At 43.1% G+C, this 16,398-nt stretch overlaps 1 protein-coding gene across 1 annotated transcript in view; it reads right to left on the minus strand.

Annotated features, from left to right (window-relative positions):
* adam19a (ADAM metallopeptidase domain 19a) overlaps nt 1-10,495 on the minus strand; it is a gene marked incomplete in the record, with an annotated part of 156,714 nt that extends 146,219 nt beyond the window's left edge. The window contains 1 exon segment of the mRNA XM_031832588.1: nt 10,271-10,495. Coding sequence (XP_031688448.1) covers nt 10,271-10,400 — 130 coding nt within the window.
* Between the last annotated feature and the right edge of the window lie 5,903 nt (nt 10,496-16,398).

The raw sequence follows: 16,398 nt of genomic DNA on the forward strand, positions 1-16,398 counted from the left end.
AGAGCACACAGCAACATGTTCGCTGATACGGAGTTACTGGCAAAATGGCATCAGATAACGGTCCTCAATTTTCATGCTCTCTCTGTCTGGGTCTCTCTGTCTGGGTCTCTCTGCCTGGGTCTCTCTGTCTGGGTCTCTCTGTCTGGGTTTCTCTGTCTGGGTTTCTCTGCCTGGGTCTCTCTGTCTGGGTCTCTCTGTCTGGGTCTCTCTGTCTGGGTTTCTCTGCCTGGATCTCTCAGCCTGGGTCTCTCTGCCTGTGTCTCTCTGTCTGGGTTTCTCTGTCTGGGTCTCTCTGTCTGGGTTTCTCTGTCTGGGTCTCTCTGCCTGGGTCTCTCTGCCTGTGTCTCTCTGTCTGGGTCTCTCTGCCTGGGTCTCTCTGCCTGGGTTTCTCTGCCTGGGTCTCTCTGTCTGGGTCTCTCTGTCTGGGTTTCTCTGTCTGGGTCTCTCTGTCTGGGTTTCTCTGTCTGGGTCTCTCTGCCTGGGTCTCTCTGCCTGGGTCGCTCTGTCTGGGTCTCTCTGTCTGGGTTTCTCTGCCTGGATCTCTCTGTCTGGGTTTCTCTGCCTGGATCTCTCTGCCTGGGTCTCTCTGCCTGGGTCTCTCTGTCTGGGTCTCTCTGCCTGGGTCTCTCTGCCTGGGTCTCTCTGTCTGGGTCTCTCTGTCTGTGTTTCTCTGCCTGGATCTCTCTGCCTGGGTCTCTCTGCCTGGGTCTCTCTGTCTGGGTCTCTCTGCCTGTGTCTCTCTGTCTGGGTCTATCTGCCTGGGTCTTTCTGCCTGGGTCTCTCTGCCTGGGTCTCTCTGTCTGGGTCTCTCTGTCTGGGTCTCTCTGTGAAACGGTGTGTGTCGGGGGAGTAAGGGGGTGAGGCAGGAAATGCTGGGGGAGAAGACGGGTATGGTGGATGAATAGGGGATGGAGATGGGAGAGGTGTGGAGGCGCTGGTGGTGGGAGGAGAGGAGGATGATCTGCTGCCTGGCGTTCCATTCCCACCACCCCGGGCCATGGATCTTCCAACAGCCCCCGTTTCTCTCTGGCAGACAAATGAGGCCGTTTGGAACGGAAAGAGCAGGAGGACAGCCCCGCTTCTCTCAGCGAGTCAGCATGTCTACACGCTTAGAAACATGGTGCTATTTAGAACCTAAAAGGGTTATTTGGCTGTCCCCATAGGAGAACCCTTTGAAGAACCCTTTTTGGTTCCATGTAGAACTATTTTGGTTCAAGGTAGAATCCTTGTGGGTTCAATCTAGGACCCTTTCTACTTGGAACGCAAAATGGTTCTACCTGGAACCAAAAAGGGTTCTACCTGGAACCAAAAGGTGTTCTACCTGGAACCAAAAAGGGTTCTACCTGGAACCCCAAATGGGTTCTACCTGGAACCAAAAAGGGTTCTACCTGGAACCAAAAGGTGTTCTACCTGGAACCAAAAAGTGTTCTACCTGGAACCCCAAAGGGGTTCTACCTGGAACCAAAAAGGGTTCTACCTGGAACCAAAAGGGGTTCTCCTATGGTACAGAGTGTACTCTCCCACTCAGAGTCAATGCAGAGGGCCTGTAAACAAGGTGGTGTTTCTGGCTTCTGGCCTCTCTTCTCGCCATCCATGATATTCAAGTGCTAAAACTCATCAGCCAAAGTAAAGTGTGCTGCAAAGGGAAAGTGGCTTCTTGTCAAGCCTGACACTGCTTAACGAGAGCCCACGGCTCTTTGCTCACCTCCTTTTCTCAATGAAACTTTCCTTATTAAGATGGCTGGATAGGTTCAACTCTACAGGGCAATGTGTTGGTCTCACTGTAATAACAAACTACAAAGCCAATCTGAAAAAGACCTATGGAAGTTTTGCCCTGTAAAGCCGCGTGGCTTTATTCCAAATTTGACAGTGGGAACCGGGAAAATAGTATTGATGGGAGAATATAGCCTCCTCTCAAGCACTCAGGTTATATAACCTGGTAATGGTTTAAATAACTACTGACACATCATCCTCCTCCAATACCGCTATACTGTGATTATCTGTTGTGTAAGAGAAGGGCTGAAATCCAGTTAATCTCTCAAGTGGTTGGAAACTTTCCCTGAACCGAGAGAACAAATACAGGCATAGAGGCTATGCATGGGGCATCATAGTGGGCTAGATATCCTGGTATAGGGCTTTTAGAAAGAGAGGTACACTCTAACATAAACGGTTTCAAAAGGGTTCTGAAACTGTCCCCATAGGAGAACCCTTTTTTAAGTTCCAGGTGGAACTCTTTTGGGATCCATGTAGAACCCTCTATGGAAAGGGTTCTACATGGAACCCAAAATGGTTATACCTGGAACCAAAAGGGATTCTTTAAAGGGTCCTCCTATGGGGACAGCCGAAGAACCCTTTTTGGTTCTAGATAGCACCTTTTTTTCTAAGTATGTACTCCCCCCTACACACTGTTCAACTCCCCTACACACTGTTCAACTCCCCTACACACTGTTCAACTCCCCTACACACTGTTAAACTCCCCTACACACTGTTAAACTCCCCTACACACTGTTCAACTCCCCTACACACTGTTCAACTCCCCTACACACTGTTCAACTCCCCTACACACTGTTCAACTCCCCAGTACACACTGTTAAACTCCCCAGTACACACTGTTAAACTCCCCTACACACTGTTAAACTCCCAAGTACACACTGTTAAACTCCCCTACACACTGTTAAACTCCCCTACACACTGTTCAACTCCCCTACACACTGTTAAACTCCCCTACACACTGTTAAACTCCCCTACACACTGTTCAACTCCCCTACACACTGTTAAACTCCCCTACACACTGTTAAACTCCCCTACACACTGTTAAACTCCCCTACACACTGTTAAACTCCCCTACACACTGTTCAACTCCCCTACTCACTGTTAAACTCCTCTACACACTGTTCAACTCCCCTACACACTGTTAAACTCCCCTACACACTGTTCAACTCCCCTACACACTGTTCAACTCCCCTACACACTGTTCAACTCCCCTACACACTGTTAAACTCCCCTACACACTGTTCAACTCCCCTACACACTGTTCAACTCCCCTACACACAGTGGCTATGCAATACATAAACATAACAGTTGGGATATGAATACTGACACTAAAAGGATCCCACACAGTGGACTAAAAAGGCTTTCATTAGCGGGCGGACTAAAAAGGCTTCCATTAGTGGGCAGACTAAAAAGGCTTCCATTAGTGGGCGGACTAAAAATGCTTTCATTAGTGGGCGGACTAAAAAGGCTTCCATTAGTGGGCGGACTAAAAAGGCTTCCATTAGTGGGCGGACTAAAAAGAGCTTTCATTAGTGGGCGGACTAAAAAGGCTTTCATTAGTGGGCGGACCAAAAAGGCTTTCATTAGTGGGCGGACTAAAAAGGCTTCCATTAGTGGGCGGACTAAAAAGAGCTTTCATTAGTGGGCGGACTAAAAAGGCTTTCATTAGTGGGCGGACTAAAAAGGCTTTCATTAGTGGGCGGACCAAAAAGGCTTTCATTAGTGGGCGGACTAAAAAGGCTTCCATTAGTGGGCGGACTAAAAAGGCTTCCATTAGTGGGCGGACTAAAAAGAGCTTTCATTAGTGGGCGGACTAAAAAGGCTTCCATTAGTGGGCGGACTAAAAAGGCTTTCATTAGTGGGCGGACTAAAAAGAGCTTTCATTAGTGGGCGGACTAAAAAGGCTTTCATTAGTGGGCGGACTAAAAAGGCTTCCATTAGTGGGCGGACTAAAAAGAGCTTTCATTAGTGGGCGGACTAAAAAGAGCTTTCATTAGTGGGCGGACTAAAAAGGCTTTCATTAGTGGGCGGACTAAAAAGAGCTTTCATTAGTGGGCGGACTAAAAAGGCTTTCATTAGTGGGCGGACTAAAAAGGCTTTCATTAGTGGGCGGACTAAAAAGAGCTTTCATTAGTGGGCGGACTAAAAAGGCTTTCATTAGTGGGCGGACTAAAAAGGCTTTCATTAGTGGGCGGACTAAAAAGGGGCATGACGCCTTGTTATAGTCCACATATCAAACCTTTGAGGAGAGGGAACCTACGGTCAAACCGACTGCATATTTGTAGTTAGCAAAAGGACGGAGAGAGAAAAAGAGGTGAAATACATATAGGAGCGGGCGACTAATGGAAGTTGAGTTTTTCAGAGGAAGTCTGCCTCCTACTCGTCCGTCCTCCTCCTACTCGTCCGTCCTCCTCCTGCTCTTCCATGGAAGTAAAACCAACACTTTCTCTCCCCTTTTCGCTCTCTCTCTGAGAGCTCTCATTCCATTACATCTTCCTCAAGTTCCCGAGTCGAACCAACACTCTCTCTAGCCTTTTCGCTCTCTCTCTGGGAGCTCTCATTCCATTACATCTTCCTCAAGTTCCCGAGTCGAGGCCCTGAAAGGCGGAGCATGTGGACAGCAGTCAGGACTGATACGGTACTTTGTAAATAGGTCTTGCTGTAAATGCACGGAAACAAGGCATATGTGTAAGTAAGTAACTGCTGAGCGGAAATCAATTTGAAAAGCACAATGATGGATAAGAGATTATTGATATTTACTCCCTAAGTGTAGGCTGAAGTCGAGTGAAAGTTAACAGTTAGCATGGGGATCCAGATGGGTTGGCTAACAAGAAGGGTAGCCTAGTGGTTAGAGTGTAGGGGTGGCAGGTAGCCTAGTGGTTAGAGTGTAGGGGCGGCAGGTAGCCTAGTGGTTAGAGTGTAGGGGCGGCAGGTAGCCTAGTGGTTAGAGTGTAGGGGCGGCAGGTAGCCTAGTGGTTAGAGTGTAGGGGCGGCAGGTAGCCTAGTGGTTAGAGTGTAGGGGCGGCAGGTAGCCTAGTGATTAGAGTGTAGGGGCGGCAGGTAGCCTAGTGGTTAGAGTGTAGGGGCGGCAGGTAGCCTAGTGGTTAGAGTGTAGGGCCGGCAGGTAGCCTAGTGGTTAGAGTGTAGGGGCGGCAGGTAGCCTAGTGGTTAGAGTGTAGGGGCGGCAGGTAGCCTAGTGGTTAGAGTGTAGGGGCGGCAGGTAGCCTAGTGGTTAGAGTGTAGGGGCGGCAGGTAGCCTAGTGGTTAGAGTGTAGAGGAGGCAGGTAGCCTAGTGGTTAGAGTGTAGGGGCGGCAGGTAGCCTAGTGGTTAGAGTGTAGGGGCGGCAGGTAGCCTAGTGGTTAGAGTGTAGGGGAGGCAGGTAGCCTAGTGGTTAGAGTGTAGGGGCGGTAGGTAGCCTAGTGGTTAGAGTGTAGGGGCGGCAGGTAGCCTAGTGGTTAGAGTGTAGGGGCGGCAGGTAGCCTAGTGGTTAGAGTGTAGGGGCGGCAGGTAGCCTAGTGGTTAGAGCATTGGGCCAGTAACCGAAAGGTTGGTGGATGGAATCCCCAAGCTGACAAGGTAAAAAACTGCCCCTCCCCTCTAACCACTAGGCTACCTGCCGCACCTACACTCTAACCACTAGGCTACCTACCGGCCCTACACTCTAACCACTAGGCTACCTACCGCCCCTCCCCTCTAACCACTAGGCTACCTACCGCCCCTCCCCTCTAACCACTAGGCTACCTGCCACCCCTCCCCTCTACCACTAGGCTACCTACCGCCCCTCCCCTCTAACCACTAGGCTACCTACCGCCACTCCCCTCTAACCACTAGGCTACCTGCCGTCCCTCCACTCTAACCACTAGGCTACCTGCTGCCCCTCCCCTCTAACCACTAGGCTACCTACCACCCCTCCCCTGTAACCACTAGGCTACCTACCACCCCTCCCCTCTAACCACTAGGCTACCTGCCGTCCCTCCACTCTAACCACTAGGCTACCTACCGCTCCTTCCCTCTAACCACTAGGCTACCTGCTTTACAAGTGACGGGAGGAAATTCTCCCCCAACAGTGAGCATCAAACTGGTGTAACTGGTGACAGAGATACACGGACTGTGGTTTTTCTGTTCTGCGTCTGAAACTAGGGCTGGATGATATATCGAATTCATTCGATTCATTTGAATGTATGTTTGTTCGCGATGTTCTCAAATTTGTATTTTTTCCGCGTTTTTATGAGCCTTTATGTCCGCTTGTTCTCATGTTTGGTCTCGTCTCTTGGCTCCTCTGTGCATCTTCCCATTTACACCAGAGGTCTATATATAATGAACGAGATGCACGTCTCCGTCCCTGACAATGGGAGTCGTTGTCCCAAAGGCGGTAAGGCAGGTGACATATTTAGGTTCAAAATAAGCCATAGAAACGTATTGGGCTTACTTTTTTTGCGAGACTGAACCCTCTTGCTTCGCCCTCTTCCTCTATGGTTTACACACCAAGCCCCTCCCCCTGCCTCTCACGCCAACCATGTTAAGAGATCACATCTTCCTCTATGGTTTACACATCAAGCCCCTCCCCCTGCCTCTCACGCCAACCATGTTAAGAGATCACATCTTTCTCTATGGTTTACACATCAAGCCCCTCCCCCTGCCTCTCACGCCAACCATGTTAAGAGATCACATCTTTCTCTATGGTTTACACATCAAGCCCCTCCCCCTGCCTCTCACGCCAACCATGTTAAGAGATCACATCTTTCTCTATGGTTTACACATCAAGCCCCTCCCCCTGCCTCTCACGCCAACCATGTTAAGAGATCACATCTTCCTCTATGGTTTACACACCAAGCCCCTCCCCCTGCCTCTCACGCCAACCATGTTAAGAGATCACATCTTTCTCTATGGTTTACACATCAAGCCCCTCCCCCTGCCTCTCACGCCAACCATGTTGAGATCACATCTTCCTCTATGGTTTACACACCAAGCCCCTCCCCCTGCCTCTCAAGCCAACCATCTTAAGAGATCACATCTTCCTCTATGGTTTACACATCAAGCCCCTCCCCCTGCCTCTCACGCCAACCATGTTAAGAGATCACATCTTCCTCTATGGTTTACACACCAAGCCCCTCCCCCTGCCTCTCAAGCCAACCATCTTAAGAGATCACATCTTCCTCTATGGTTTACACATCAAGCCCCTCCCCCTGCCTCTCACGCCAACCATGTTAAGAGATCACATCTTCCTCTATGGTTTACACATCAAGCCCCTCCCCCTGCCTCTCACGCCAACCATGTTAAGAGATCACATCTTCCTTCCTGACGAGCGGTTTCAACTCACTATTTGCATTTTGAGGTTTGGTCGACCAGAATCGGTTAAATGGAAAAACGCCGAAACACATTGAGACATCATTTTTACTGTAATAGTGGAGAAGTCAACTTTTCTCACGATATCATTTTTTATGTCTCGACTACTCAAATTGTGCGCAGAGCAGACACTACTAAAATGAGAGCATAAATGAACATCGATTCTGAGAAATGAATGCTCAGTTTGTCGCGAGCAACATTGGGGTACCACGTACAGCATTTTAGTCAGTCTGTTATACTAGCTGCCTAGTCTGTGTTTTATAAATGTCGAACAATCATAAAACACAATTAATATTAGGAATTGGCAACTCGTTCTCATTCTGAGAAATAAGGTGGGCCACTTGATTTCAACATCTGAACAAAGTGGACAGGCTAACATGCTGTTCAGAACAGGTGGAGACAGAAGGGTGTGTTCATAACAATGCAACTGTTCAACCTTGTTAGCTACTAAATAGATCCAAGTTGGCTAAACTTGAAATATAAAGATAATCTGGATAATTATTTTTACTTTATTTAACCAGGCAAGTCAGTTAAGAACAAATTCTTATTTTCAATGACGGCCTAGGAACAGTGGGTTAACTGCCTTGTTCAGGGGCAGAACGGCAGATTTTTACCTTGTCAGCTCAGGCATCCGTGCTTGCAACCTTTCGGTTACTAGTCCAACACTCTAACCACTAGGTTACCTGCCACCCATAATCACTAGCATGTGGGCTTTAGAGATCGTTGCTGTGCCCTGTGTTTATTGTCTATAGCATAATGCCTGCTAGAATAAGGAAGTCATTATTAGTGAATTTGCATTCTGCATGGTTATAGTTACATTTGTAACAAAACAAAAAATACATTTTTATAGACAGATTTGAAAGCCAGATCAGTCATTATTGAAAACAAAAGTAGTTAAAACTATTTTTATAAAATTATTAGTGGGTCTTATGGATGTGGAAGGCTTAAATTTAGCCTTGGTATAACTTTTTTTAAACCTTTATTTAACTAGGCAAGTCAGTTAAGAACAAATTCTTATTTTCGATGACGGCCTGGGAACAGTGGGTTAACTGCCTGTTCAGGGGCAGAACGACAGATTTGTACCTTGTCAGCTTGGGGGTTTGAACTTGCAACCTTCTGGTTACTAGTCCAACACTCTAACCACTAGGCTACCCTGCCACCTCTACACTCTAACCACTAGGCTACCCTGCCACCTCTACACTCTAACCACTAGGCTACCCTGCCACCTCTACACTCTAACCACTAGGCTACCTGCCGCCCCTCCCCTCTAACCACTAGGCTACCTGTCGCCCCTACACTCTAACCACTAGGCTACCTGCCGCCCCTCCCCTCTAACCACTAGGCTACCTGCCTCCTCTACACTCTAACCACTAGGCTACCTGCCTCCTCTACACTCTAACCACTAGGCTACCTGCCTCCTCTACACTCTAACCACTAGGCTACCTGCCTCCTCTACACTCTAACCACTAGGCTACCTGCCGCCCCTCCCCTCTAACCACTAGGCTACCCTACCACCTCTACACTCTAACCAGTAGGCTACCCTACCACCCCACCTTCACAAGCCCTGAACTCATTAGATTATAGCTGACTGTTTGAAATGCAGTGTATTTTACCTGTAATTCTACAACAGCGCTTATTTAGAGATTTTTTTAAATATATTTTTTAAATCAAGATATATATCGTGAATCAGCCATAAATGTTGAGAAAATCTAGATCTGATTTTTAGGCCATATTGCCTCGCCTTATCTGGAACCAAACAGTAGTAATCTAAAGAGTTATCGAAAAGGTGGCATTCAATCAAACCCAGTTTCTCTTTCCTGCAGTCAAAAGTCCTAGTGGCCTCATGGGTGGAATGTTATTCATATTTTTCATAATTGAATAATTAATCAACATAATCATTTTTATTTATTTAAAAACATACGGTGTTTCTATGTCAAACAGTGTTTGTTATATTTCAGTCTTCTGTGATGAATATCTATTGTAATATTGGGATGCAAACTCAAAATGTCATATATTTCAATTCTATATCTGACATGGTACACGTGTCTTCCTTTTTTAAACCCATAACCATGTGTGTGAGGTGGATACTGTTGTTTCAAAGTAGATTTGTTTAAGACTACCAAGAAACACTCTGTGTGACCCTGACTTAGCCCACTGCAGTAAAAAAAAGTTCAAGGTAAATTCCAGCCCCCCAAAAAATATATTTCGGTATTGGTTTCAGTTGGTTTCCATTGTTGATATAATCCCAAAATGTTTTGGATGTCGGGCAAGTTTTCAAGATATCTACCTTTCAAAATACAGAAATAATGCCAGTTGTACTTTAACCAGGTTTGAGCTGCGTGTTAAGAAACTGCATTCCTCATGCACTGAAATAATACACACATTACATTCATATAGGCTACTCAGCGTGAACTAAAATTAAACCGGACTGCATTTTTCACCATTTTCCTGGAAATCATCATGCAGGATTCGATTGAATATAGCTCATTTGCATCTATTGACCTGGTGCAGTTCAATGATATGACTCTCAGCGTGATTTTTGTGATAATTGTGATATAACTGTACATATTCCATAAAACGTTATGGTTCATTTCAGGATATTTAATACGCAGTATTGAACTCGCGTGTCCAAATACTCTTTCAAGTCAGTATCAGCGAAGTTCAAAATATCTATTATCACCTAAAAAGGACAAGTCACTTTCAAACAACTAGACTATTTTTTATGAGTTGCCACTTTTATAAAAAAAATAAACATGGTGTTATTAATAAGGTGTCGGCGTGGTTATAACCACAAGGGCCACATTGTACTGTAGACTACCTTATTCATTATAAGCTACTCGTCTCAATGCTCTTCCTTTTATGGACATTATACTGTAGAATTCAAACCACTCCGAGGGAAGTTGGATCGCTGACATTAGCCTTCAGTTCGTCGTCACGTTTTAAAAACACAGGAGTTGGACACAAACAGAACACATCAACAAAATAACAAGAAATAGATCCAGTCGTTTGTTTTCTATCACGAAAGCAAACGTCTTATCAACAATGCTCGGGTGCTGCCACACGACATGCAACTGGTAGATAGAAAAGAGGAAAATAACTTTGTAAGTAGGCTATGCTACAAAGGCGAGTGCCTTTCTTTTTTGTCTTTACCTTGTACTCGGGTATCTCCGTTTGCACTTTCCAGTATGCCATTCAGTAGTAGCAAAGACAACATAATAAGCGAACGTCCACATTGTGCCGGTGATATTTGGGCATTTTTCTGCCTATGTTTGCTGTACATCCCTGTTGTCCTCGGTACCGTTATCCGTCCTCCCGTTCGTCGCTCGCACTGATTCCTCTCGCTCTCTCTGCTTTGACTCCGGAGCGGCGCACGCATCAAAACAAGAAATGGATCTGATTAAGACCGCGAGCCCAACCCCAACCCCAGCCCGTTTCCCGGTTGTCAGAAAGATGCGCTTCAGTAAAATTACCGGCTTAATTGTCCATCAAAAAGTATCTTCAGTTGAAAGGATGTCTGTCAGTTATAATTCATCATATGAAATTTGTGCATGAGTCCATGGATTATATTAGGAACATGTAAACGTGTCTAGATAAAAATATACATGTGTTGAGCCGCTCATACAAAGGGGCCAGTAACCGAAAGGTTGCTGGATCGAATCACCTGACATCATCTGACATGGTAAAAATATGTCGTTCTGCCCCTGAACAAGGCAGTTAACCCACTCTTCCCCGGTAGGCCGTTATTGTAAATAAGATTTGGTTCTTAACATACTTGCCTAGTTAAATAAAAAATACCATACAACAACCAAGTAATCCATTGATGATGTCTATTTAGTGAGTCAGATAGCCAGAGTTTGACCCACTAGGATTGACCAAGCAAGTAAATAGGCATAGATAGATTTAGATTAAGACCCATTAAGTTTGAACTATTGAACTATTGATTTGTGGGCAAAGGCATTATCTATAGCTATAGCTAAGGCCCACACACAATGTATTCACCAGCTCAAATCATGTTTATCTGCCAAAGCAACAGAGAAAGAAGAAAACAAGATATCTCAATCCTATGAGAATAAGCCTTACTATGTTAGAATAAGCCTTATGATATGAGAATAAGCCTTATGATATGAGAATAAGCCTTATGATATGAGAATAAGCCTTATGATATGAGAATAAGCCTTATGATATGAGAATAAGCCTTATGATATGAGAATAAGCCTTACTATGTTAGAATAAGCCTTATGATATGAGAATAAGCCTTATGATATGAGAATAAGCCTTATGATATGAGAATAAGCCTTATGATATGAGAATAAGCCTTATGATATGAGAATAAGCCTTATGATATGAGAATAAGCCTTATGATATGAGAATAAGCCTTACTATATGAGAATAAGCCTTATGATAGGAGAATAAGCCTTTCGAAATGAGAATAAGCCTTATGATAGGAGAATAAGCCTTATGATAGGAGAATAAGCCTTATGATAGGAGAATAAGCCTTACTATATGAGAATAAGCCTTATGATATGAGAATAAGCCTTATGATATGAGAATAAGCCTTATGATATGAGAATAAGCCTTATGATAGGAGAATAAGCCTTACTATATGAGAATAAGCCTTATGATATGAGAATAAGCCTTTCGAAATGAGAATAAGCCTTATGATAGGAGAATAAGCCTTATGATAGGAGAATAAGCCTTTCGATATGAGAATAAGCCTTATGATATGAGAATAAGCCTTATGATGTGAGAATAAGCCTTTCGATATGAGAATAAGCCTTATGATATGAGAATAAGCCTTATGATATGAGAATAAGCCTTATGATATGAGAATAAGCCTTATGATGTGAGAATAAGCCTTATGATGTGAGAATAAGCCTTATGATATGAGAATAAGCCTTATGATATGAGAATAAGCCTTATGATGTGAGAATAAGCCTTATGATATGAGAATAAGCCTTATGATGTGAGAATAAGCCTTTCGATATGAGAATAAGCTTTACGATATGAGAATAAGCCTTATGATATGAGAATAAGCCTTTCGATATGAGAATAAGCTTTACGATATGAGAATAAGCCTTATGATGTGAGAATAAGCCTTTCGATATGAGAATAAGCTTTACGATATGAGAATAAGCCTTATGATGTGAGAATAAGCCTTACTTTGTGAGAATAAGCCTTGTGATATAAGAATAAGCCTTGCTATATGAGAATAAGCCTTACGATATGAGAATAAGCCTTATGATATGAGAATAAGCCTTATGATGTGAGAATAAGCCTTATGAAATAAGAATAAGCCTTACTCTGTGAGAATAAGACGTACCATATGAGAATAAGCTTTACGATATGAGAATAAGCCTTCCGAAATAAGAATAAGCCTTACTCTGTGAGAATAAGCCTTATGATATGAGAATGAGCCTTACTCTGTGAGAATAACCCTTACTTTATGAGAATAAGCCTTACTCTGTGAGAATAAGCCTTACTCTGTGAGAATAAGCTTTATGATATAAGAATAAGCCGTACTATATGAGAATAAGCCTTATGATATGAGAATAAGCCTTCCGAAATAAGAATAAGCCTTACTCTGTGAGAATAAGCCTTGTGATATTAGAATAAGCCTTTCGATATGAGAATAAGCTTTACGATATGAGAATAAGCTTTACGATACGAGAATATGCCTTACGATATGAGAATAAGCCTTACTCTATGAGAATATGCCTTGTGATATGAGAATAAGCCTTACTCTGTGAGAATAAGCCTTATGATATGAGAATAAGCCTTACGATATGAGAATAAGCCTTATGATATAAGAATAAGCCTTATGATAGGAGAATAAGCCTTACTATATGAGAATAAGCCTTATGATATGAGAATAAGCCTTACTATATGAGAATAAGCCTTATGATATGAGAATAAGCCTTATGATATGAGAATAAGCCTTATGATATAAGAATAAGCCTTACGATATGAGAATAAGCCTTATGATATAAGAATAAGCCTTATGATAGGAGAATAAGCCTTATGATATGAGAATAAGCCTTATGATAGGAGAATAAGCCTTACGATATGAGAATAAGCCTTATGATATAAGAATAAGCCTTATGATAGGAGAATAAGCCTTATGATAGGAGAATAAGCCTTATGATATAAGAATAAGCCTTATGATATGAGAATAAGCCTTATGATATGAGAATAAGCCTTACTCTGTGAGAATAAGCCTTGTGATATAAGAATATGCCTTATGATATGAGAATAAGCCTTATGATATGAGAATAAGCCTTACGATATAAGAATTTTTTATTTATTTATTTATTTGACCTTTATTTAACCAGGTAGGCAAGTTGAGAACAAGTTCTCATTTACAATTGCGACCTGGCCAAGATAAAGCAAAGCAGTTCGACAGATAAAACGACACAGAGTTACACATGGAGTAAAAACAAACATACAGTCAATAATGCAGTATAAACAAGTCTATATACAATGTGAGCAAATGAGGTGAGAAGGGAGGTAAAGGCAAAAAAGGCCATGATGGCAAAGTAAATACAATATAGCAAGTAAAATACTGGAATGGTAGTTTTGCAATGGAAGAATGTGCAAAGTAGAAATAAAAATAATGGGGTGCAAAGGAGCAAAATAAATAAATAAATTTAAATTAAATACAGTTGGGAAAGAGGTAGTTGTTTGGGCTAAATTATAGGTGGGCTATGTACAGGTGCAGTAATCTGTGAGCTGCTCTGACAGTTGGTGCTTAAAGCTAGTGAGGGAGATAAGTGTTTCCAGTTTCAGAGATTTTTGTAGTTTGTTCCAGTCATTGGCAGCAGAGAACTGGAAGGAGAGGCGGCCAAAGAAAGAATTGGTTTTGGGGGTGACTAGAGAGATATACCTGCTGGAGCGTGTGCTACAGGTGGGAGATGCTATGGTGACCAGCGAGCTGAGATAAGGGGGGACTTTACCTAGCAGGGTCTTGTAGATGACATGGAGCCAGTGGGTTTGGCGACGAGTATGAAGCGAGGGCCAGCCAACGAGAGCGTACAGGTCGCAATGGTGGGTAGTATATGGGGCTTTGGTGATAAAACGGATTGCACTGTGATAGACTGCATCCAATTTGTTGAGTAGGGTATTGGAGGCTATTTTGTAAATGACATCGCCAAAGTCGAGGATTGGTAGGATGGTCAGTTTTACAAGGGTATGTTTGGCAGCATGAGTGAAGGATGCTTTGTTGCGAAATAGGAAGCCAATTCTAGATTTAACTTTGGATTGGAGATGTTTGATATGGGTCTGGAAGGAGAGTTTACAGTCTAACCAGACACCTAAGTATTTGTAGTTGTCCACGTATTCTAAGTCAGAGCCGTCCAGAGTAGTGATGTTGGACAGGCGGGTAGGTGCAGGTAGCGATCGGTTGAAGAGCATGCATTTAGTTTTACTTGTATTTAAGAGCAATTGGAGGCCACGGAAGGAGAGTTGTATGGCATTGAAGCTTGCCTGGAGGGTTGTTAACACAGTGTCCAAAGAAGGGCCGGAAGTATACAGAATGGTGTCGTCTGCGTAGAGGTGGATCAGGGACTCACCAGCAGCAATGAGCAGCAACCAATGAGCCTTACAACATGAGAATAAGCCTTATGATGTGAGAATAAGCCTTACTCTGTGAGAATAAGCTTTACGATATGACAATAAGCCTTACGATATGAGAATAAGCCTTACGATATGAGAATAAGCCTTACGATATGAGAATAAGCCTTATGATGTGAGAATAAGCTTTACGATATGACAATAAGCCTTACGATATGAGAATAAGCCTTACGATATAAGAATAAGCCTTACGATATGAGAATAAGCCTTACGATATGAGAATAAGCCTTTCGATATAAGAATAAGCCTTACGATATGAGAATAAGCCTTATGATGTGAGAATAAGCCTTACGATATAAGAATACTCTGTTACTTACTCTGTTGCGATGAAGAACATGTTGTTGGTTTTGTAGGCATCTGAGAGGCTTGAAGGAAGAACACATTGCTTCTGGGCGATTTGAAGTCACAACTAGATCCCATTACTTTATATATGTACAGTATATGAATTATTTGTGAACATTTGCATAAATTCAGTAATATAAAATGGAAAATGAATAATACATTGGAAAATGCCATTTGTGAAGTGGGGTGCCATTTCACACCCGGGTTGCCATTTCCAAACACTTTGAATAATCCACCTTGAATATTTAGTATGGTTGAAAGACAGAGGACCTTTCGAAACTGGACATATAGCAAGCCTTTTAAATGAAAGATTTGACCTCCTCTTGTCATTGGGCTGTATTGAACAGTCCCAATCAAGTAGTAATAATCTGTAATAGCTAATGATGAATACATGTGTCGCATAGCCAACATTGTTGTTGAATTTTCCTACATTTCTCTTGACTACAAGGAAGAAGTCCAATCCTTCTCCCATGGTGTTTTCTAACTGTTTTTCACCCCCAGTGACTCTAAAACATGAACGTATAGAGCCCCACGGTGGAGGTGTCATAATACCCATAAATCCTAGTGGTCAAACAGGGAAAGGGTCCCAATAGTTTTTCCACCATTCATTTTTCCCGTAGGGAAATTTACGAAACCCTTAAAATAAGGGCTGTGTTTCATGTAGGCTTACACTGGCGTGACGTTATGACAACCATGTAAATCTCTCTCAGACAAGGTGCGTTTTATCTATATATTCGGCTCTATTTACTCCTAGATTCTAAAATGTTAATTAGCTTCAAAGTAGACATCATGCAAGACTACAAATCCCTTCAAGCTCCTACATATCATCTCTAGCTGACACCGGCTGGCTTCCGGGTTGGATGTTAAGTGTTAAAGTGTTGGTGTTAAGAAGCAGTGCAGCTTGGTTGGGTTGTGTTTCGGAGGAAAGCATGGCTCTTGACCTTCGTCTCTCCCGAGCCCGTACGGGAGTTGTAGCGATGAGACAAGACAGTAACTACTAATAATTGGATACCATGAAATTGGGGAGAAAAAGGGGGTAAAGAACAACAACTTTGCTAACAGGTATTGTGTCAATTTAAAACTTGCACTAGACAGTTCACAGAATTGTCCATTTAAAGAAATGTAGCAATTTATTCCATCTTACATTTAGCTAATATTAGATAGTTAATCCAGAGATTCTTACCTATGCCTCGATTCTGCAGTCTCGTCCAGATCATCATTGCATTTGTAGTTCTTTATGATAGCCACATTAGCAGCTAATTTTCATTTCATTTTTTTGGAAGGGGGTAAATACAGGCGAATATATTGAT

Source organism: Oncorhynchus kisutch, linkage group LG9, assembly GCF_002021735.2.
Source record: "Oncorhynchus kisutch isolate 150728-3 linkage group LG9, Okis_V2, whole genome shotgun sequence".
Taxonomy (NCBI): domain Eukaryota; kingdom Metazoa; phylum Chordata; class Actinopteri; order Salmoniformes; family Salmonidae; genus Oncorhynchus; species Oncorhynchus kisutch.